Below are 24,034 nucleotides of genomic sequence, written 5' to 3'. Positions count from 1 at the left end.
CAAACATCACTTAGAAAAGATGCATCAACTCGAGCCATAATCAATTTTGGAGGGGATTTTGCCTATGGGTGGCTTTCAGAGTACAGCATGCTAGGGATGGGTGTTAGAGAGGCTTTCATGACTATAGAAAACCAGTATTGGTGGTTGTAAGATCTAGAATAGGGCAGGGATAGGGATATGTGCAGTGCTACAACTTAGTGGGTAAAGCTACTGCCTGCACTGCCAACAACCCATAAGGGTGTAGGCTTGTGGCCAGCTGCTCCATTTCAATTTTTTAAAATGTTTTAATTGAAAAGGCAGATTTACAAAAAAAGGAGAGACAGAGATCAGTCTTTCATCTACTGGTTCACTCCCCAATGGCTACAATAGCAGAACTGAACTGACCCAAAGCTAAAAGCCAGGAGCTGGAAGTCAGGAGTTTATTCCAGGTCTCCCACATGGGTTCAGGATCCCAGAGACTTGGGCCATCCTACTCTGCTTTTCCGGGCCACAAGAAAGGAGCTGGATGGGAGGTGGAGCAAACAGGACACAAACCAGCAGCCATCAGCAATTTCGGCACTTGCTTGTAGAGGATTAACCAATTGAGCCATCCCACTTGATCCATTTCTAATCAAGCTCCCTGCTAATAGCCTTGAAAAAGCAACAGAAGATGGTCCAAGTATTTGGTTACCTGCCACCCATGTAGTAGATCTGGAAGAAGCTCCTGGCTTCTGGCTTCAGATCAGTCCACTGTGGCCATGGGAAATGAACCAGCAAATGGAAGCGCTCACGCGCTCTCTCTCCCCGCCCCTCCCATTCTCCCTCCCTCCTCCCTCTTCTTCCTCCCTTCTTTTTCCCTTCCCTCTCCCTCCATTCTTAATTTACTCTTTCTCCCCCACCCCTCTGTTTTTCTAATAAACACATAAACCTCTATATTTTTTTAAAAGAGCTAGAGTAGAGATGAAGGGTAATAAGAGTAACTGCAGCCAAGGCAAAGTGAGGACAGAATCTCAGAAAGAAGGTCCAGAGATGGAGACCCAGATTCTATTTTTAAGCTGTCTAAATTGCTGATTGGTCACTGAAACAAGCATGTGCAAGCTGGGAGCAGGGGCAAATTCCACAGTCCCAACGGAAGTGAGGAGAATCAAATTGAGATGTCAGCTGCTGCTGATTACAGTGAAGATGGTTTTCAGTCCATTTAATTACCAATCCCTTCCCTAAATGCACACCCCACACGAGAGAGAGAGATTTCTGCTGTATCACTATGAGCAAACAGAACTGGGTTTCCAATGGAACTGAGATTTTCAATGAAAAATTACTGATTTTTAGAAATGTTCCCAAAGTTTAGTGTAAGCTATACATTTTTAAATAACACAATGTATCTAGTAAGCTTCAAATAGTCTTTGTATCTTTTTGGGCAAAGGGTCTGTAACATCCCCCAAACAACTGGAAGACTGTTTTAATGTGAGCAGTTCCTTAAATGTCAGCTCCTCTTCAAGACACAGACCTTTCAGGCCCTCCAGCAGAGGCCACAGGCTGGCTTGTCAAAGACCAGAGAGCTTCAACAGGCGTGGATATATGCTGATTTCATAGTGACAACTGATCTCCTGAACCTTCCACAGCTTCTGAACTAGTCACTGTGTCACATTCCTCTCCAAGCCACACCACTGATCTTTATTTAATACATCTAAAGAAGATAGGTCTCCAAGAGAGGCTTCTGGTATCTTATTTTAAAAGAGTGTAAACCTATTTAGAGTTTAACAATCACTATGCCTAACCCTCCCCCATGGGGGAAAAAAAATGTTGTCAAATCTGTGTTGTGTTTTAGACTTTCACATGTTGAAAATTGGGTTTTCCATATAAATGCAGTAACTTTGCACATGAATAGATTGCGAGCAGCTGATCTAAACTGGAGAAACTGGGGTGTCTGTCTCCAGGTTAAAATGTTAACTATTACAGAGACAAGCCCCATGAGGAAAACTGCCTTTCCCACAAGTGGACCTGGGGCCCAATCCTTGCAATGAAGTCTCCGTGGGGAGCTGCAGTCACAGGCTTAGTCTTCCCTGGTCAAACATGCTCTCTCACATAGTCTTGAAGGATTTGTTTCAGGGCCCCCTTGGATACCAACACCTGTAGCTGTTCAAGTGCCCCCCTCACCCCCTCACTGTAAAAGGGCATAGTATTTCATATAATGTGCACATGCAACTGACTATGTGAAATCATCTCCAGATGACTTAACACTACGCTCACCATGCCATGTCCATATCTACCATTAAAGAAGCATTAAGGAAAACAGTCCGTACATGTTCAGTATAGATGGACCTTTCTAGCTGAGTATTTTCCTTCTGACTGAATGTGCAAGTGCAGAAGCTTTGGATCGGGGAGGCCTTGGCCTTCTTGAGTGGCTACAGTTTTGGTGCAGTTGCCTTTGTTTCTAGGACTCTATCTGAAGCCTGGGGCAGGGGCAGGTGTGTCTGCTGAGCACACCTTGTTCTGGGGAAAATGGGAGCAATCTGGAAAAATGCTTCTTAGCTCTGACTTAGTGCCCTAGCCCTCTGCCAATCTCCAGGGGACCCTAAAACCCCTGGTGCTTCTGTTTGGAACTCTTTCAACACGAGAGGACCCCTGCTTCTACACTAATCTCCATGACTCCACTGGTGAGTATGCTGCTTGCTGGAGGAAAACAGAAGAGGAGGATGCAGCCCTTTTCTAGTGCTAATCTCTTTACCTCATTGCTGCAAGTGAATGGCTTAGCTATTTCATTTTTGAATTGTTATTTCAATTGGCTCATGTGTTGATTGACAACTCTGCACTCTCCCAGCTCAGTGGAGCTCCTGACAAGTCTAATCACATGTTTTCCTTCTTAAAACCCTGCAAAGAACCTTGGTCCTTGGCCCAAAGGATACAATGGCTCAGTGGCTTAATCCTCACCTTGCTAACCACCGGGATTCTGTATGGGCGCTGGTTCGTTTTTCCGCTGGTTCGTTTTTCCGCCGCTCCACTTCCCATCTGGCTCCCTGCTTGCAGCCTGGGAAAACAGTAGAGGATGGGACTCTGTATTTGTCAGGGAGACCCACAAGATGTTCCTGTTTAAATTGGTTCAGCTCTGGCCATCATAACCATTTGGAGGAGTCCATTAGTGGATAGAAGATCTCTGTAATTCCACATTTCCAATTATGTGTATGTGTGTCTTAAGAAAAAAATCACAGTTCTAAAACCACAGGCCACCACCCAAGAGCAAGCATAACTAGTGCTTGATAAAGAAAGTGACTCAGGACCAGCACATTATCTCAGTTGGCTAATGCTCAGCTGGTATCCCATATGCGTACCAGTTTGTGTCTTAACTGCCCCACTTCCCATCCAGCTCCCTGCTGTGGCCTGGGAAAGCAACAGAGGATGGCCCAAAGCCTTGGGACTCTGCACCCATGTGAGAGACTCAAAGAGGCTCCTGGCTTCATTGCAGCTCAGCCCTGGCTATTGTGGTCATTTGGGGAGTGAGGCAGGAAATGAAAGATCTCTGTCTCTCCTTCTCTCTGTTAATCTGCCATTCCAATAAAAATAAATCTTTGAAAAACAAAGTGAGTCTCAGGAAATTTGCTCCAAAATATTTTTATTAATAAAGCTTTATATAAAAAAGAGAAGAGTTATGTTTCACAATGAGTATATTGGAAGCATATGTATGATTTTGATTTCTAATTTTTCTACAAAATGAACCAGACATGTTGAAGTGAAGGGAGTTTGAGTAAATATATTCATCAGCATTTCTCAAACACTTTGAAGTACAAAAAGCATTGTGCTGTTAAGTGCAAAGAAAGCTCATAATAAAATAGACTTTAAAAATTACAAATAAAAATCTGTACATCAAGGATATTTTCCAGGCCTTCCCCTGCAAGTGGTACCATGTAAAAAGAGCAAAGGGCCCACCGAGAGAGAAACAGCATATCAGGTGTTACAGGTCTGGCCCATTTCAGCTTGCAGAACCATCTCCTCTTTTCTCAGCGGGAAAGTGTCAATCAGGTTGAAGAGGGTCACAGGTGTCACCAGAGAGACATAGCGTTCTTTGTCCATCCCGTGCTTATCCACTAGCACCACACTGAAGGAATAGAGTGGGATTCGTAGTAACAACCTGGGGCAGGCGAAAAGAAAAAGAAAAAAAAAAAAAAGGAGAAGACTGTGTCAAACCCTGATTCCTGAGAGTTCTGCAAGAGCTGCAAGAGCCCAGGTGTGATGGATCAGCTTCCTAATGCAAAGGCCTGAAAGTTCAGTCAGGTCCTTGCAACGCAAAAGGGTGATCCTCGGACTGACAGCAACACAAAGCAACGTGCTGCGAAAGATGCTCATAACTGCACATCAAAACTATCAAACGTATATCTGCATTAGTAGCAAGCTCTCCAGAAAGCTGGCATGCATCCATTAAGTGGAGAGACATTGCTTTAGACTGAGGTGACTGGGTACAGAGCCTGCAGTGACCTCCTAGCCAGGAGGTGTTGCAAGGCACACACAACGTGAGCTGACTTGGGCATTAAATTGGAGTCAAGCCAAGTTTGCAGACTAGTTTCTCATAACCGTATACCAACAAGGGTGACTCCCCTGCCCTGCTCTGGGGAACACTGAGTCGTATCTGGAGATATTTTTGGTTGTCACAATGACAGAGATGCTACTGGCATTTAGTGGGTAGAAGCCGGGGATGCTGCTAAACAGCCTATCGTGCCCAGGAAACGCTCCTCAACAAACACTTTTCCAGCCCCAAATGTCAATAGTACCAAAGTGAAATCCTAGGCCACGTAAGGCTGATTGGAATAGCTTTCCCACTAGTTATGGCCTATTCAGTGACCAACGCAGGACTGCAAAGAGAGAAGGAATTGTGCCTGATCTATACCCCTAGTGATACTGACTCAGTTAACCACAATTTGTATCCCAAATAATTTCAAAAACATAACTTTGAAGTGATTTTCAATGCTAGTTTTGTTTCTTTTCTACTACACTAGAGTTTAGTCTGTGATTTGCTTTATTAATGCGAACATGTTTACATGAGAAAAGCCGTAGACTGCAAAGAAAGAAATGAACTGAGCCCAGTGAAAATTATGAACCTGCTCAGTCTCTTCTCCAGGTGCCATTTTTAGTTTTGATACCTTAAGATTGTAAATGAGACACTGCCACCTGGATTTAAAATGAAGTACTTTCCTTGTCATACAAATGTATAAAGGTTTAAAAAAAATCCTTACATAAAATGCAAACTAATGGTACTTTCTTCTCCCCTTTAACAAGAAAATTCAGAGCAGAAGGCTATAATTTATATTTTTATCCCAGTAGGAAGCTAAATTGGCAATTCATCAGAAATAAAAGCAAAGCAACATTACTATGCCTGCACCAGGCTTCCCACAGTGCAAAGAGGGGTGCTTAGGAATGGATGACATAGTGATGTGCATTAATGAGTCTTGGAACAGGTGAATATGGGCCTGTAAGTAGATGAAGTGCAAAGCAGTCACTCAGGTGGGAACAGAGATCTAAGGGGCTCTGAATCCTTATGAGGGGAGTTATTGAACCTCTAGGGGAAGTTCTAACAAGGGGAGAGCAGTGGTGCTAGGAAACAGAGCAACAGGGACGTAAGCAGGTCTGGAATAAGGGTCAAGCAATGTGGTGGCAGGAGCCAGTGTGAGAGGAGAGACCACTGAGAAACTGGAGCATCAATTTATAGTGCTTAAAAAGTTAGGGATGGAATACCTCCATAGTGGCACCAAGCGTTTGCAAACAGGTTGCTCAGGTGAGCCCTATGCTTTGACTGACATAAAATAAAAAGAGGGAAAACCACATGGGATGGAAGGTGTGGTCAGAGCTGCAGGTCAGCAACATGTGCATTCTACTGGGGCCAAACAGCACAGGAGTCTCGGGTGTGGAGGAGCAGACATCCCTCAAAATGTCAATGCAAGTGGTAGATGTCGCAGTTACACCAATGCCTGTCATCACTTTGGAAGTAGTTCTTCCTGCAGAATCTTCCAAAGAACTCTGTAGATGCAAAGATTGATGTGGGTACAAAAATTATGGCTTTTTTGATTCCTATCCCATAGCTTGCAATCAGCAGAAAATTCCTCTAGCGAACATGGATCAGCCCATCGGTCTAGCTCTAAAGGAAATGAGGGCAGGAAAGGAGGTAGGCAGTGACCTTGTGACACCAGGCACTCAGCCTCTGCTCTCTCAACTCCATCCAATGGCTTTGCCATGGCCTCAGTGCTACTTGAAAAGTCTTTGAGACAAGCACATTTTAGATTATCCAAGCATCCTGCTTCTCCAGCTCTTCTCTCTTGCTTTCCATTCATTTTCTAAATTATCCTCTTTTCTCTACACAACACCCTAGGGTGGAATTCAAGGGAAAAGCAAACCTAATGTCTGCCAAGTTCCTTCTTCCTCACGTGTATTTCTGATAAAGGGTGCATGTGTCCTGATACCAAAGCCATTAGGCGATGCACCCGAGCGGGCATCGCTGACGACACCCACCTGCACAATGAAGTCACCATCTTCTTCAAGGTTGCTTGCTGAAATTTTCCAAATCTCCGATTCCTTTGGTAAAACACTAGACAGTGGTTCTAACAGTATGGTTCCCTGAGCATTTACTTGTAATGCAAATTTTCAAATAAGGCCACACCTTATACCTACTAACTCAGAAATTTCAGGCATGCAATCCAGCAACACAACGCACGCATTGTAATATAATACATGTTGTTCATTTTTGTGGAATACAATGTGATTTTGCAATATGGTTTTGATTGTGTAATAAGTAGTTACAATCTTGATTTCCTTAAGCATTTAAAAATCTGTGCACATGTATTGAAATATCACAGTGTATCTCAGAAATATATACAATTATTACAGGTTAATAGAAAGCTTAGCAACTTGTATTATAACAAGTCCTCCATGAGTTTATTATTTCAGCAACCCACTTGCTTTAATCATTCTCGGCCTTGCTACAGAGTCTATGCAGGCTCCACATACATAACCTGAATGGCGTGAGTTGTATTTGTTGAATCAGATTTTTCTGTTTTTCAAGCTCAGCCAGTTTAAAATAAAAATGTCAAGATTTTATAAGAAATATATATGTGTGTATAAACATATATGTATATATATTTCAAAGAGGAATATTCAGCAAATTATGCAAGAGATTTTTAAAATAAGCTTAAATTGAAAGATAATCATTGATTCAGGATATATGGGAACTATTAAGATTATCATGATAAATTTTCAGATAACAGCACAATCCTCTATCTTGAATTTTCAGATTTTACCTTTAGGTTCTCAACATCACAAATATATCTTCAAAGGCTACTGTCACTGCTGGAAACAGCAAAGTTACTCCAGTAAAACTTGGAGCAATTTATGCCACTTGACACCGTCATGGTGCCAGGCACTGTGCTTGGTAGTAGAGTAGCAAATATCAGAAAGATCTAATACTGGCCTCAAAAACCTGTTCTGTTCTGCAAGAGTACTGGATGAAAAATACCGTGAGATTAAAAGGAAAAAATGCAAAAGCTGGGATAAGCATCTGGCCTATTGGTTAAGTTACCTCCATCTCCTATCAGGGTACACACAATACACACACCCCTTGGTTGAAGGGGAAAGGAAGAGAACTCTGGTAATTATTTACTGCATGATTGCTTTGGGCCAGCAGCAGCAGTATGCCAATTTGCAGGGTTATAATCAAGTGCATTCCGGGGGAGGGGGGTGGTCAGATGGCAGGCTAGCCCTCTGTCCTACCTGAGCTGTAGTGCCAAGGCTGGAGGCATAATCTTCGTTCCTATCCTGCCGATGAGGGTTGGGAACACTCCCACCAGTTCCACCACAGTGACATGTCGAAGATCCAGGCCGCACTGGGATTGCTGGGTCGAGGGGTGGGGGGGACACAACAGCAGATGCATTAGCATGGCTAAAGGAGACCTTCATGCTCAACTACTAACTCAGGGTCAGCAACGGTCTGCTTTGCCCACTCCAAATTGTCCTGAAAACAATTATATTAGGGTTAAACCAGCAGCCATAAAACTGAATGTCTTCCTAGAAGAACACAAAGAACACTCAGAAATATCTTGGCAATAGGAGCTTGGAAATCTGAGCAAAATGGCAGACTATGAGATTCCAGACTGGGTGTGACCTTGCATGAGTCAAATTTCCTAAAACTGTCCCAAGACCACCCAAGACAATTCTACCTTCACTTTGCAGTGAAAGAGTATTTCCAAGACCCCCCTTCTTTGCCCTTGTTTCACCAAATCTCTCTACCCTATGACTCCCCAAACCCAAACCAGGTAAAAACAAAAATTCCAGTCCTCTGAGCTGACCCTTGGCAAAGGCCTTGGAAATGTGGCCCAGTCAACCATATGCCAGAAGCTCTCTTCAGGAGCAGCGATGGCCATATGGGAACAAGAAATTTCCCTAGTTAATTTGGAAAATAGATTTAAAAATTGCTGAATTATGAAAGCATCAAGTGATTTTTACAATTCCATGGAAACATTCCTATATAGGGTGACAGAATTGGTTAGAAAAGTTAATGTTTTTTTCTATTATTCCAACTGAAATGTCTGCATCAATCCAACATTTCTTTGAAGGCTCTGACTAAAGTACATGCATAAGGATGCTCATGGGAGGAGGTGACATATACACCTATCAATACAAACTATCTGATCTCTTTCATTGATTAACAAATAATCCTAAAGGAACACGATAGATGAAGGCAAGAGGTGGCAGAGGGAGCAACATTCACTGGAAAGAGCCAGATGGTAAACATGGTTTCCCCTTAGTGTCTGCAAGGGATTGGCTCTAGAACATCCATCACAAAAATGAACATGCTCAGTCCCTTAGGAAAAGCAGCCTAGTATTTGAAAAGCACCTACACACACCCTATTATATTCTTTAAATCATCTCAGGACTATTTCTAGTTTGTGATCCAATATAAATGCTTTGGAAATAGTTTTGGTACCACACTATTTAGGGAATGATGACAAGGAAAAACTTATGTGTGCTGTAAGTACAGACACAATTTCTTCTAAATATTTTTGATTCCAGTTTGGTCAAATCCACAGATGTGGAAGCCACAGATACAGAGGGCTGAGAGTGGCATGGCCTCTGCTGGAATTACTTAACAGTGCAAAAGCAGCCAAAGATAATGCATAGCTGAATGCATGTGTGATCAAATTTAACTTACAGAATCTAGCAATGCACCTAGTTGGCCCCATGGGCCATAGTTTACCAAATTTTAAAAATAGTTGTTGAGCTTGCTTGTTCACTTTCCCACATAATAATAAATCAGGAAATGTCTAATCATGAAATATGGCTTGCAATGCCAATTTCTATCAAAGCAGATAGATATAACTTGTGTTTTCTGATGAGCAAACTCCTATGTGGAGCAAAAGGACATAGGGGAGGGGATGAAGTAGCAGGCATTTGGTAAAAATATAATTAATTTAGTCACCATCCAGGGAGCTAAATTTTTAATATGTCTCTTTGGAATGCATGGGCTGACATTCAAGTACATTGGGAAGTTTAAAGAAAGACATTATTCATTGCAGTAATGCTGTCATAAGAACTAAATTGTAGCCAGTGATTAAACTAAGACTGTTTAAAACATTTAGCTCTATTCTATTTAATGAATGGATCAAATAATTAAAAATATTTGTTGTGCAGAATTGTGTCCAGGACACAGCACACTTCTGTCTCTCTACCATTCAGATAGGCTACTCTTACTGCAACACAGCTTCAGGGAAAAGTCAAGTAACTTCTACCTTGATCCTTAATGTTCCTAGTCCCCCCCGATCCCCATCAGAACGGTTGCCTCATTTAGTAGCTACAAAATGTACACAGCCGAGAAAAGCACACTGCCTTGAAAAATGCCTGTGAAGCTTTCAAGAGCTTAGGAATCACCTGGGTTCTTGATAAAATTATTAAAAATGCAGATTCGGACATAGTAACTCTGCAAGCGATCTGAGAATGTGCATTTCTCTTATTTGAAAGGGAGAAAAAGAGAGAGAGAAAGAGAGAGAGAGAGAACTTCCATCTTTTGCTTTGATCCCTGAATAGCCACAATAGCCAGGTCAGGTCTGGGCCACGTAGAAACCAGGAGCTTTTTCAGATCTGGGCCAGGAGCCAGGAGTGGCTTCCAGGCCTACCATGTAGGTGGCAGGGACCCAAAAACGTGAACTATCTTCCACTGCCTTCCTAGGCACATTAGCAGGGAGCTGGACTGAAAATGCAGCAACTGACACTTGAGCTAATAAGCTGGTGTTACAAACTGCAACTAAACCAGCTGCGTCACAATGTCAATGCTATGTGTATGCGTGTGTGTGTGTGTATGTTTTAAGAGTTTAAAAATTTACTTGACCATGGCAGAGAGTCCAGAATTCTATTGTCAAGATATAGTAAACAGTTTCATTGTAAGTCCATCTTTGTCTGGAAACAGAAATGCATACCACACTGCATCCTCACATCTGGATGTTAGTCTCCATTTCACAGCTACTGTACATCCCCTCAAACAAAAAGTCATGATGCAAAATCAACAATAGAAAGAAAAATAGAAATTTACAATGCCATGAAGTTAAATAACATGTTACTAGATATGACAGTCTCCATTACACAACTACTGTACATTTCCTTAAATGAAAAGCCCACAATGATGGACATATGACTGAGTATGAAGAACTATATGTTAGTAATGATATAAAGGAACTAGGTGGGGGGGGAGGGAATTGGGGAGGGGATAAGGGAATATGGAACTTTATCATAAAATGATAGCAATAATAATAAAATATTAAAAAATTTTTAAAATCTCATCTAGAAAGTCCAACATGAAAAAAATAAAATAAAATAAAAATTTACTTGAAAGACAATTGCAGAGAGGGGCAGAGGCAGAAGAGAGAGATCCCCACATCTACTGGTTCACTCACTCCCCAGATGAACACAACAACCAAGGCTGGGCCAGGCCAAAGCCAGGAGCAGCATCTGGGCCTCCCACTTGGGTGCAAAGGCCTAAGAAGTTGGGTCATGCTCTGATGCATTCCAAGGCACATTAGCAAGGAGCCGGATCAGAACTTGAGCAGCAGGGACACAAACTGATCCCATAAGGGGTGTTTGCGCTGCAGGTGGCTGGTGATGCAGCCCCCCACCCGGGGGAGGGGGTTCTGACAAGCTGCCAAGTGCAGCTAATGTGGCTGGATCATGGGCCACACTTTGAAAACCACTGTTCTTAAAGGTTTCTGTAATTCTCTGAGGAGCTCTATGAGTCAGGGAAATTCCTTGGAGAAGGACTTTGAGCCAGGAGGCTTCTGGATAACTCCCACCCCCTTGGGCCAGCCTTTTGGGCAGACAATTGATTGATCGCCTGGAGCCCAGGCATATCCTAGACAGGTTCAGCAAAGATAATTGTTCTTTGGCTGGGTCTGGACAGCATGTCAATTAAGTGTATTAGTGAAAGCAGACAGACCTTGTTAGTTGGAAAACGATTGGGTTTGCTCTGAGGAGTCGATGTTAATCAGGTTAGGTCCAGGCACCAGAAATGAATGGTGGTAGCTCTAAAGTGCTTGTTTCTGAAACTCACAATAAATGGATTAAGCAATGAATCTGTCCTTTGCTTTTAGTAAAACGTCCAGGCCCTTCCTGTAGCAGGACCGCGTCCCACCTTGACCCTGCTTCAGGGTCAAGTCATTACCTGTAGCATTCCCAGCTGCAGCCGGTAGAGGAGGTTCCGGGCTGTGGGTGTAGATACAATGAGAAGTCTTCTCTTCTCATAAAACTGATCCAGAAGCGCAGCTGCTGTTCTGACGCCCACATTGACATTCATGGCTGGAAATAAAAATGGCCACATGGGTCAAACACCCTGTTCTTATTTGGCCCAATGCAGCCTGTGAGGGCATATACCACAAAATACCTAAGACGCAGACCTTCAGATAAGACTGCAGTGTGAGTAGTTTATTTGGGAGGTGATCCCATGAAACACCTGTAGGGAGTGAGGAGGAATATTGCTTTTCTCTTGTTGCCTAAAAAGTCATCACATCTTGGGCCCGGCGCGGTGGCGCAAGTGGTTAAGGTCCTCACCTTGCACGCCCGGGATCCCATATGGGCGCCAGTTCTAATCCCGGCAGCCCCGCTTCCCTTCCAGCTCCCTGCCTGTGGCCCGGGAAAGCAGTTGAGGACAGCCCAAGGCTTTGGGACCCTGCACCCGCTTGGGAGACCTGGAAGAGGCTCCTGGCTTCGGATCGGCATAGCATCGGCCGTTGCGCTCAATTAGGGAGTGAATCATCGGACGGAAGATCTTCCTCTCTGTCTCTCCTCTCTGTATATCTGCCTTTCCAATAAAAAATAATGAAAATAAATCTTTAAAAAAAAAAAAGTCATCACATCTTAGTTGCTTAGCATAATACACAAATTTGTTCTCTTTGGCCCTGGAGCTCAGAAATCCTAACGTGATTCATTGGGATAAAACCAAGCTATTGGGGCCCAGCACGGTGGCACAGTGGTTAAGGTCCTTGCCTTGCACCCCCGGGATCCCATATGGACACCGGTTCTGTCCCGGCAGCCCCGCTTCCCTTCCAGCTCCCTGCCTGTGGCCCGGGAAAGCAGTCGAGGATGGCCCAAAGCTTTGGGACCCTGCACACACGTGGCAGACCCGGAAGAGGCTCCTGGCTTTGGATCGGCATAGCATCGGCCGTTGCGCTCAGGAAGATCTTCGTCTCTGTCTCTCCTCTCTGTATATCCGCCTTTCCAATAAAAATAATAAAAATAAAATCTTGAAAAAAAAAACAAGCTATTGACAGGACTGTATTCCCTGAAGATGCTCTAGAGAAGAATCTATTCCCTTGCCTTTTTCAACAGATAGGGTCACTTTGATTCCTCGGTCCCTAATCCCTTTCTCCATCTTCAGAGCCAGCAGTGTAGAAATCTCCAAATCTCTCTTCTCTCCATCCTTCCCCATCATCTCTTTCTCTCACCCTGCTATAATAACACAATTACTTTGGACCCATTGGATAGTCCAAGACACATCTCCCATCCAAATCCTTAACCTAGTCATATCAGCAAAGTCCTCTTTGCCACCCATGTAAGGCAATACAGTTACAAGTTCTGGGGATTAAGATGTGGACATCTGTCTACCTCAGGAAGTGAAAAAGGCAAGGAAAGAAAGCAATAGATTGTTAAAAAAAAAAAAAGTTACTGCTTGGGTCTGGCACAATGGTGAAGTAACCTGAGCTTCCGTCTGCCCTGTTAGTAATTCATATGGGTGTCTGTTTGTATTCAAGCTGTTCCTGTTCCCTTCCAGCTCCATGCTTATGGTCTGGAAAAGCAATGGAGGACAGCTCAAGTCCTTGGGTCCCTGCACCCACATGGGAGACCCAAAAGAAGCTCCTGACTCCTGGCTTCAGAATGGCTCAGCTCTGGATTAAATAAAATTCTGACATATAGACCAGCCCTGGCCAATAAACCAAACAGAAGCCAGTATGTAATTTTAACTTCTCTAGTAATTGCATTAAAAGTACAAAGAATTATGCAAAAGTAACTTTGATTCAGTGTAGCACATATAATTTCAAGATGTAATCAGTATAAAAATCGAGATATTCTATATTTTTGTACTATGAGTCTGAAATTGGTGTGTATTTTCTTCGTACTTTTAGACCATCTCAATTCAGACTTGCCTTATTTCATGTGTCCAATAGCCACACATAGCCAGTAGCTTCAGCAGTGAACCACGCAGGCCCAGAATCGTACCAGGCCCCATGTTCAGGCTTCACAGTGGATATGAAATCCTTGGATGGGAAGTCTGCAGCATGTTCTTTCTGCCTTAATGTCTGACATTGAAGAAACTCCTACACTTAGCTGATGTGGTGTCTGGCTCTTTTCCATCTAACTCTGGATATCTGGGTTTAAAGAAAACAGATAAAGAGGGACCAAAAAATGAGGGAAAGGAGAGAAGTGTATAAATAAATGACATGTTCCAAATTTTCGAATGAGTTTATGTCTCACACTGTTTTCCTTTCCCAGCTGCTTTGCTTTCTGTTCAGCAGTAAGAACAGCTAGCGCGTACAGAGTGCTTACACTGTAGCAACGCTGCATTACTCTGCCGTTCAATGGATTGCCTCCTTAAATCCTCACAATAACTCAGGAGGCAGGCAAGGACTTACTTTCTTCACTTGAGGCAGCAGGAAAGATTCCAGAAGCCCGAAACCTGCATGATTTAGTGCTGACTACCTACAATAGTGTCCTGGCTTAGTAAGTAAAAACCATACATCTGTAGAAGGGAGGCAAGAAAACTAAAGCAGACTTTGCTGAGTCATGATGTCATCTAAGTCTGGCATTGGATTCCCATTTCCATCTTCTACCATAGAGGCCATGAAATGAAAATGACAGGACAGGCAGGGGCAAAGGAGAAGGGTTGCAGCTGGGATCCAGGGTTCCAGGGACTGAGTGGGTAAACGCAGTAGATTTACTCACTCAGATGATGCGGGATGGCAATGAACTTTCAAGCAATGCACATGGAAAAAAAAAACCAAAAAACAAAAAACCTTCTTTCCTTATGCCAGAACCCAGAACCAGAGGGTGTTTGGGTTCTTCTACTGGCTTAAGAGACTGTCGCATACATACCTGCACAGCTGGGCTCTGTGCCAGACCACGCCAGGTTGGACTGACACACACGGGCAGGGCTCCCCTGGAGCTCGTAACCACCGATGCAGGAGAACTCACAGGTGGCCCCATAATTATCACCATCACTAGAACACTTCATGTAGCCATTTTCTGGGGCATTGAGCTTGCCACAGCGTCTGACTGTAAAAACACAAGCCCACAGGGGTCTCAGTGCTGAGCTCTGAGAGAAGGTACAGTCTCAGAGGCACCAGCCTTACCATGAATGGAGGGAGAGGGATGGTTATCTGGCCAGTAGGGGAGCCCTGGAATAGTCATTGTCCATCCCAATGAGATCGCTGAGATCAGCTGGTGTTATAGATGAGGAGACCAAGCCCAGAAAGCGGCAAAATGAAAGAAGGCATAATAACTACTGCTCAAATCGGAAGGAATACAGTAACACTTAAAAACATGTTTTGGGGGGCAGACCAAAGGTTCTGGAACATCAAGAACATGATCTATGCAGCCCAAATTAGGGGCCTCCCAATTACCCTGGTTATAATTGGGTATGTGGCTTTAGCTGGTCATCCCAGCTCAAGGATGGAAATGTCACCAGATAGTATTCTAGCAGGCCAACCTGCTGTGGGCTTTGATGAGACTGCTCTGATAAGTCCTGTAGAACTTCTTTCATAGTCAGTCAGCACTGAGCCTCACCAGACACATCCAGGGGAATTCTGCCTTTAAGGTGAGACAGTTGACCCGGAGGCTAACAATGAGCCGGTCTCTACAGAAATGGGAGCCCAGAGAATTCTTGCTTGTGGGCCTGCATCCCTTTGCTATACTAAAGAGGGGGGAAAGGCCAAGAAGCAGCTCTCTTACCTCTTACTTTAACTCGAAATTTGCAAGTGCCCTTGTTCTCAGCTCTGTCATAGACAGTATACTGGATCCTGTGGTCTCCTTCTGGAAAATGTGAGCCTGGAGGGAGGCCTTTCAGAATAACACTGAGAAAAGGCAAAACAAAACAAACACCAGAGATGATCCTTTGCAACCTGACAGGCAGTTGCTGAGTCCCGACCCTGCATAGCAGGTGGGGATTCTGAGAGGCAGCCTGTTGACCAGAGCGAGAATTTCACAAAGAATAGAAACTGCCGAGCTTTTCTGTTTTAGAAGAGCATTTTCAGGTCAGAAAATGGGAGGTTCACATTTTTTTTTCTTGCTAGAGGGTAGAAAAGAGTGTGGGGGAGGCTGAGAGGTCAAGGCCAGTCTTCCTCCAGTTCCACTCTCGGTCAAGGGGCCGCGGGGCTGGGGGGAATCTGAGTTTCCCTACTATTAAGACTACAGAGGGATTTTTTTGTGATGAAAATATTTTGAATGTATAGTCCTATGAGTCATAGAAATTTGAGCCTATGGGAGATTCTAGAACTTTCTCTGCTTTTTTCTCTCTGGGCCAGTGGAGACTTTTTCAGAATAAAAAAACAAGCAAATTTTCTGTTATTTCTTCATTATCCTAACAATAAAATAATAATAATTGTTCTTCACATTTCCATAAACTTTACATGTTTTCAGCATGGTTCTACAAATCACCCTCATAACAACCATATTAGGTAGGTAGCATGATCTCCCTTTTACAGGTGAAAAAACTGAGTCACCCATGATCACACAGCTAGAGTGACTCCAGCATCTTTCTTTTGGGCTGTATAATAACACCAAAAGATGGAGCATGACCAAATGCCAGACTTAATTTTTCAATATATTCTAATTCCTCTTCCTTCTGTCCTTCTCAGGAATGATAAGGACATCTGCTGATATTGGCCATTTGGAAGCATCCCCATCATCACCAAGGAGAGTCTCGCATATGAGTTAACAGCAGCAGCTGTTAACAAGGCATGAATTGCGAGGCTTCGGGAAAGTGGGAGAAAACTCATCACGCACAGGTATGTCAAGTTCGGCTTCAGATACTTGGGAAGTACAGTATACAAGTGGTTCCTTAACTGTCTGAGGCTCTATTCATCTGTGACATACAAATAACAGTCTTGGGGAGCCAATCAAGAAACTAATAGGGAGCACTTGTCTCACAGCATGACACTAAAACTTGACACTAACACCGTCTGCAATCAACTATGTAACTTGGATCAGATGTAGAGAAGAGGTACCATGGAAGCCAAGATCTCAAGTGAGGGCTGACAAGCAGGCAAGGTAGCCTTCTCTCAGGGCCTCGACCTGCTGGAGCGTGCTCCCCGGGGCATTGCAGACCAGGTTTTTGCAGGCTCCAGGTGGAGAACTCTGCAAGCTCTTAACAGAGCAGCAGGGGACTACTAAGATGCCCTTTTCAAATGTCACATTTCTAACCATAATGCGCAGGTAACCCACAAAAATGCCAAGGTGACTATCTGCACAAGGCTTTTAGACACATAGAATCATCTAGTGATTTGATATTTTGAGTGTATTATGCAAGTTTTCAACAACAATCAAAGCTGTAAAAATTCAAGAACCTATTGTGTGCTAGGGGCCGAGCCAGAAATTGTACTAAATCCTGAAGCACCAAAGGAAAATCCAATCCTGGATTATGTCAACTGTGATTTACTTTTCAAATCTACTCTAAGTTCTTCCTCAGGGATTTGTGTCATATGACAGTGAATATTTTTTTTAGTGGCCAACTTTTATCTTTGAGAAATTACAAGAGGGAACACCAACAGTAATATGACTGAAACTAGATGATGCACTTGGGCAAGATCGTCAGATGGAGGAACAAAATGTCCTGCTAGGGATGAGAGAATTTCTCCTTCAGTTGGAGGTGTTCCATTATTGTGAATAGTTGTGTAAAAGTGTTCTGGCTTGCACAGCCTGGGTTACTAACCTGGGTTAGTAGGTTAGTAGTCTCCCCATGTTGCATGGCTCCCCAGGGCATAAGCCAAAGGTATCCTCTTGTTCACAGATGGAAACTCAGTAGGGAGGTATAATGGGGGCATGCACTTTAAGGCACTGACGTGAACATCCTCACATAACATAGTAGCCTCAGAAAACAAAAAGACCAGCCCAATAGCTGCAGCACTGCAGGCCAACATGCTAGATTTAGAAGAAAATATACAGGTGAAATTCCAAAGGGAAGCACACATTTATAAAAGCTTTTTTACTATACACCCACTGCAAATGTCCTGGAGAATAGGGTAAAAGCGAGGAGGAAGGCAAAAATCACCTTGTCTCTTTTTATATAAGCGTCTGTACATGTTTGATCTGTTCATAATTATTATAAGCCAAATGAGAAATTGGAAATCCTAAAATAAACAGATGCAGTCAAAAAAAAAAAAAAAGAGTGAGGAAGTTTGGCACTGAACCATACTCCCAGAGCACAAGGTTGGTGAGTAGCACCTAGCCCCAGCTGGGAGACACACAAGGCTTCCCAGAGAAGGTGATGGCTTCATAAGGCCGGGGGACATTAAGTAGGAGCCCCCACCTCAGCAGGCAACAAGGGTGCTGCATGCCTGAATTCACCAGTTAGCTTTCTCCTCTCTGTTCTTCCTCTGGCATTGCTCCCACCACCCCTTATTTCAGCTTCTTTCCTACTGAGTGCAGGCTGTATGGGTGGCACAGTTCCAGGCACTAATGATACGCTTGTGGACATATAGTAAAGGAGACACACAATAAAGTACATAGTGTGGTAGACAGGGGACCAAGTGGAAGCATAACTGGACCAGTGTGGACATACACCCCCACTCTGGGTAGCAAACCCTTACATGAGGACACAGCACTGCTCTAGCTGCCAAGCTGCACTTACTCAGTAAGAATGCCATCTGCTGTGTCTCTTCCTTCAGGGGTCTCCCAGGATACCCGGACAGTCAGCTTATTGGGTTCAGCAATGCGTTCCTTCACACTTGGGCATTTGATTCTAGGAGGTTCCACATCTGAAAATATAACCAAAACAGTCTCCATTATCAAGACGTTTGGGGCTCAACATCCAACACTTGCCATACTCAAACCTCTAGGTAACCCCCAATGTTGAAGAGTTGGCATGCCCTGTTTCTCACCCCCCCACACACACCCCACCTCTTTCTCTGCTGTTGAGTTCTAAAGATTGCTGGAGTACTCAAAGCATAGAACTAAACCTGCAGTCCCCTCAAACTTATTAGGTGTTCCATGGGGTAATATGTACAGCTCCTTCCTCCATATATTCCCAAACTCTTCGTTCTGAAATAACACCCTGGCACCTACCAGCTGAAGCTAGAAGGCATTCAGCTTCCGTAAGACTCTCCTCCTGGAAAGACGGCATCTAAAAATATCAAAGAAGGATAAGCTACAGTGACCCAACCCAAGGCAGTGGAGCTTTCCTGGGTGCTTTATTGTTGGAGGCCTCATTCCAACTGTGATGTGTCAGGGATGCACAAAGACAAAAGAATCATTTTCTCTGACTCTTCAAAGAGTTAACAGTCACCACACACGGAATATAACAGGAAATGGCATTTCCCCACACAAGGTAAAAATGAATGCTGCAGAGGTGTAAAGGAGCCACTTTATTTATATATATATATATTTGCCACTTTCATTTTATCATGTTCAAACTGAGGCTCAAAGAGGTTAAGTGCTTTACTTAAAACCACACAAATAGTGGCAGTGTGAATCATAACTCAAATCAGCTTACCACTGGAACAAACTCTCCCATTGTCTTCCTGCTATATCTCTTCCTAGCATATTGCTCAGAATCTCAAACCAGACAGTAATCTGTCTGGGTCCACTGCCTCACACAACTGTCATTGAACTTGTGATTTCATGTTCTGGAACAACACTTGTACTTTGATTCTAGCTCTTCAAAGCCCTCCACACTTTCCCCAAGTTGCTTCTCTATCTGGTAGAAATTCTGCCTCCTTACTGTCAAGACAGATTGATAAATGAGGAGTAGAAATAAATGATTTGTGAATTCTACACTGGCATGCATTTCATCTTATCCTAGCTGAAGTGAAATCAAAAGGGTAAGTTTAAACTTTCACAGATTCAATTTTATGATTCTGATCAGGTGTAGAATTTATTTAAAGAGGGATAAAATAGTGGCATTCATTTTTGCATTGTTTTACATATCAACTGAGAATTACTTAAATGTTATTAAAATTGGAATGAAAATTTGATGTCCTAGTATTACCTTTAAATATTTATTTTTTGAAATGCAAAGTGATAGAGAGGAACACAAGCACACAGAGAGGGAGAAAGAGAAACGAGAGAGACCGAGAGATCTTCCAACTGGTGGTATACCCCCCAGATGCCTGCAACTACTGGAATTGGGCCTGGGTGAAGCCAGGATCCTGGAACCACAGACTGTGATGTTCACACTCCATGTGAACATCAGTAAGTCAAGTAACAGATCATCACCTGCTGCTTCTGAGATGCATGGGCACATTGGCAGGAAGTTGGATTAGAAGCAGAGGCAAGACTTTACTGGAGTACCCCAAATGGGATAGAGGCATTCCAATTCGTGGCTTAACCCATTGTGCTCACAGTGCCCATCCACAAATGGCCTTTCAGCATAGAATCACAAACATCTTTTTTTTCCAAAAAGATGATTTATTTGAAAGGCAGAGTTCCAGAGAGAGAGAGGGAGAGAGAGAAAAGGAGTGATGTTTCATCTGCTGTTTCACTTCCCAAATGGATAGCTGGGAGCTAGGCTAGACCAAAGCCAGGATCCCAGAACTTGATAATATCCAGGTCTCCCACATGGGTGCAGAGGCTCAAGCTCTTGGGCCATTATTTCCTGCTTTCTCAGTTGGCATTAGCAGGGAGCAGAATCCAGAGTGGGGCAGCAGAGACCTGAATTGGCCTTTATAAGGCATGACAGCACTGCAGTCAGTGACCAAACCTGCTGTACCATAACATCAGCTCCGAATCACAAACATCTTAAGAGAATAAATGTACCAAATAAAATACTTCTTATTCTCCTGTCTTGTCTAATAACTTTTCATTTTACTTAGGGCAAGAACCTATAAATAATTTGGGTTTTTTTTTTCATTTTTTTAAGATTTGTTTTTATTGGAGAGTCAGATATACAGAGAGGTGGAGAGACAGAGAGGAAGATTTTCCATTTGCTGGTTCACTTCCCAAGTGACCACAATGGCCAGAGCTGAGCCTACCTGAAGGCAGGAGCCAGGAGCTTCTTCCGGGTCTCCCATGTGGATGCAGAGTCCCAAGGCTCAGGACCATACTCTATTGCTTTCCCAGGCAATAAGCAGTAAGCTGGATGGGAAATGGAGCAGCTGGGATACAAAACTGGTGTCCATATGGGATCCAGGTGAATGCAACGTGAGATTTAGCCAATAGGCTACCATACTGGGGTCAGAAATTATGAATAATTTGTTTTAAAAACTTGATCTTCAAATATTCAATTTTATTTTCGTTCTACATCATGCTTCAATGGAGTGTTAACTTACAGACTTCATACATTAATCCTAAGTTGAATAACTGTCATTTTATTGAATGCAAATCACTGTCAATTGGGAGATGCTTCACAATTCCAGTGATATTAAAGTGAAAATATTTACTTCTTAGAAATGACTAAATAAATTGTATAAACATGATGATGAAATTGAAGATATTTTAAATGAATTTGATCTATTTTTAGATGTTAATTTTTTAAAAGCTCAATTTTTTTTTACTATGATCTGAATAAAAGATACTTTTGTGACTCACATGGACATTTCACAGTTTTGGGTGAATCAAACACGTAAGTTGTCTACCTGTCAAAAATAGCTGGTAATCGCAATTTACAAAGACTGTATATTGAAAAATTTGAAAGCAGTATAAGGGCAGAGAGGAAATAATCTTAATGGAAAATGACATTGTGTTACCAAGTCTTGTTAAAGTAAAAAACTCTCAGCCTGGGTCAGATAAATCAAACATTTGGGTAACAGGTCGGAGTTTTCATTTTGCTGTATCAACTAGACATCCTGACCGCACACACACTCAAAAGTGGCTTTTATCCGGGCAGGGAGTCTTAGGCTTTTCTAAAGCCTGCTTGAGTCTGGCTTACAAGGATGGGTCCAAACTGGCCCAGCTCTTTAGCAACAGTGATCTTCTAAAGCAGAAAAGGGGAAGAAATCACTGCAAATAACAGCTCCTACGCACCGAACCCTGTGTGTGACCACCCCTTGCTGAGTACTGTCGCTGCACTATTTCACTGACTCCACAACCACCTGTTAGACAAGTAATGTTGTTAGTATTCCCATGTATAGACTGGGAGGCATTCCTTTTTGGCGGGGGGTGGTAAGTGTGGGGGAATTTATTTAAGAGGCCATCGCGTTTTAAAAAGCCAAATGCGTTCGTATGTCTCCCTGCCGCACACACAGCATTTCCCTCCAACCTTTTGCACACATATGCTTTATTGATTGCTTGTCAAGCTTCCCCAGAAATCCTTGAAGAGCAGCAGCAGGATTTGATTCTGATGCATCCTTGAGCAGCTGCTCCCTCTGTTTCAATTGATGAGATCAGCTGGGCTGCCCTTTGGGAGATACTCAGGAGGCATAAGCCCATTATTCCCCAGCCATGGCTACCCTATCTTTTTATAAGTTATGATAAATTCCCATCAATGAACTGAACAAAGTTACTATAGAAACATAATTATGATTTCCTCTTGAGTCAGGATGCCTGCATAGCCAGCTATTGTGTGGAAACCCTGAAACTCTCCATAAAAATCTTGGCCTCTGCTCTCTGTCCCATTCACGGGGTGGGGGTGGAAGGCGATGTGACAAACCATCTCCCTTCTTTGTGCTCTATTTTCCTCTCTAAATACAAAAAAGAGAAACATACATTTCACTGTATCAACTACTCTATCTGAGAAACCAAACGATTGAGCTTGTGAATCCTCAATGCAGCTAAAAGGTAGTGGAACTAAGTTCAAAAGAACAATGTTTTGGACAACAGGTCAGAAGAAAATGTTAATGGAAGTGACTCAATGCCAGTTCCAGACATAAAAAGTCTAGAACATTCTGCTTTTATCAGTTTGGAAACCAGTTACTTTCTAAAGAAGTCCACTGATAAGTCAAAGGAGTGAGAATGAGAAATTGGAGATTCAGTCAGATGTCGGTCAGTACAGTTTCCCCCAATTGTGGTGCTAGACATGTGAGGGAAGCCTGGCTCTTCCAGCACCACTCACCTCAGCCATTACCACAGAGAGCAAAGAGGAACCATCTTAGGAGTCTCGCCCAAATTCCCAACCCAGAGAATATTTGAGCAGTAACATAGTTATCTGAAACCACTAAATTTAGGCTGATCTTTGTGTAGCAATAGATCATTGATACAAATAAAAGTAATTTGAAGTTGGTGATGAAGAAGGAAGAATTTATATCATAGGGACTTAGACAACAAGGAACACAGAGCAAACGTGGCCATAGAAAACTCCCGCACTTGCTTCCTTTCCCCAGTTAGAATGCAATCCCCATGGATGCTCTGGGAAATGGTTTCAGATCTTGGAGAACTTTCCAGAATGAACAAAAGAAGCAAGAAGGGAAGGGATGAAATCCACCACTAATAGTTACTATGTTCACCAGAAATACCCAACTAAATTCATGGATAATACATTTATCCATTATGTTGGGGATTCAGAGGCTGCTGAAAATTTATTCAGTTTTCATTAACAAAATATGTCAGGTACAAAGTTGATCTGTTTCAATCCACCAAATTGTGTTTAAGCTAAAGCTAGCTTCCTCATTGCTTGCAAAAGAATGTCTATTTGTCAATCCAGGAAAAATTTAGAGGATTGAAGATGATCTGCGACACTGCAGTGACTTTTTTATTCTCAGCCCCAGTGATGAATCAACTGAATAATGCAGTATTGTCCAGTAAACTTTCCTATGGGTCATTGGATCAACCCAGTTGTCAGACAGTTTGGAAGCAAGAAAAGTGAAAGATTTGCACATCTTAAGACTCGGGGAATTTTTTTTTACTCCAGACTTTCATTTTGTGTTACTAAGTCTCCACCTACCCTACTCTGAAATTTCTCTCACATAGCCTACAAACACCCAAGTTGGTTAGTACACTGTCCTTTGTTAAAGCAATTAAATGGGTACTCTTGGCATGTCAAAAGACACTGGCTGGGTTTCCATCACCCATGGTTTAAAAATAGCCTCATATTTTTCTTCTTTTGGCCTAGGGAAAAATGTTGCTTTGAAAAAGAGATTGCGTGTCTACTCAAAATCTGCTCTGTAAATGAGGACTTGCTGTAATTCCAACTGCTCATTGTTCTATGTAAGTGCCAATATAACCAAAAACAACTAAAAATGGGAGGAAAGAAAAAAATATCTTCCTAAAAACAATGGTGGTTACATTCTAAGGTTTGTCTTTTAAATATATCATGGGCATTATAGCTCTCCTAATACTCAATCCTCAGGTAATTTACAATATTTTTCTGTAGTAACTGTGAACTTGATTCAACTGCCAGAGTATATTCTGCAGAAGAGAATTGACTTTAACTCATGATACGTTCAAATTATCCAGA

At 42.8% G+C, this 24,034-nt stretch overlaps 1 protein-coding gene across 1 annotated transcript in view; it reads right to left on the bottom strand.

Annotated features, from left to right (window-relative positions):
• Nucleotides 1-3,572: 3,572 nt before the first annotated feature.
• The window catches only part of SRPX (sushi repeat containing protein X-linked), a 75,862-nt gene continuing 55,400 nt past the window's right edge, over nucleotides 3,573-24,034 (bottom strand). The window contains exons 5-10 of the mRNA XM_041001886.1: nucleotides 18,338-18,464; nucleotides 15,442-15,563; nucleotides 14,587-14,766; nucleotides 11,663-11,796; nucleotides 7,729-7,850; nucleotides 3,573-4,105 (exon numbers count right to left, since the gene is read on the bottom strand). Of these exons, the coding sequence (XP_040857820.1) occupies nucleotides 3,922-4,105; nucleotides 7,729-7,850; nucleotides 11,663-11,796; nucleotides 14,587-14,766; nucleotides 15,442-15,563; nucleotides 18,338-18,464 (869 nt within the window). The 3' untranslated portion in view covers nucleotides 3,573-3,921. The remainder of the gene's footprint in view (nucleotides 4,106-7,728; nucleotides 7,851-11,662; nucleotides 11,797-14,586; nucleotides 14,767-15,441; nucleotides 15,564-18,337; nucleotides 18,465-24,034) is intronic.

The sequence above is a fragment of the Ochotona curzoniae genome, unplaced genomic scaffold (genome assembly GCF_017591425.1).
Source record: "Ochotona curzoniae isolate NIBS_2020 unplaced genomic scaffold, NIBS_Ocur_1.0 contig_1274, whole genome shotgun sequence".
NCBI classification, from domain to species: domain Eukaryota; kingdom Metazoa; phylum Chordata; class Mammalia; order Lagomorpha; family Ochotonidae; genus Ochotona; species Ochotona curzoniae.
This window is presented reverse-complemented; position numbering and strand designations above follow the sequence as displayed.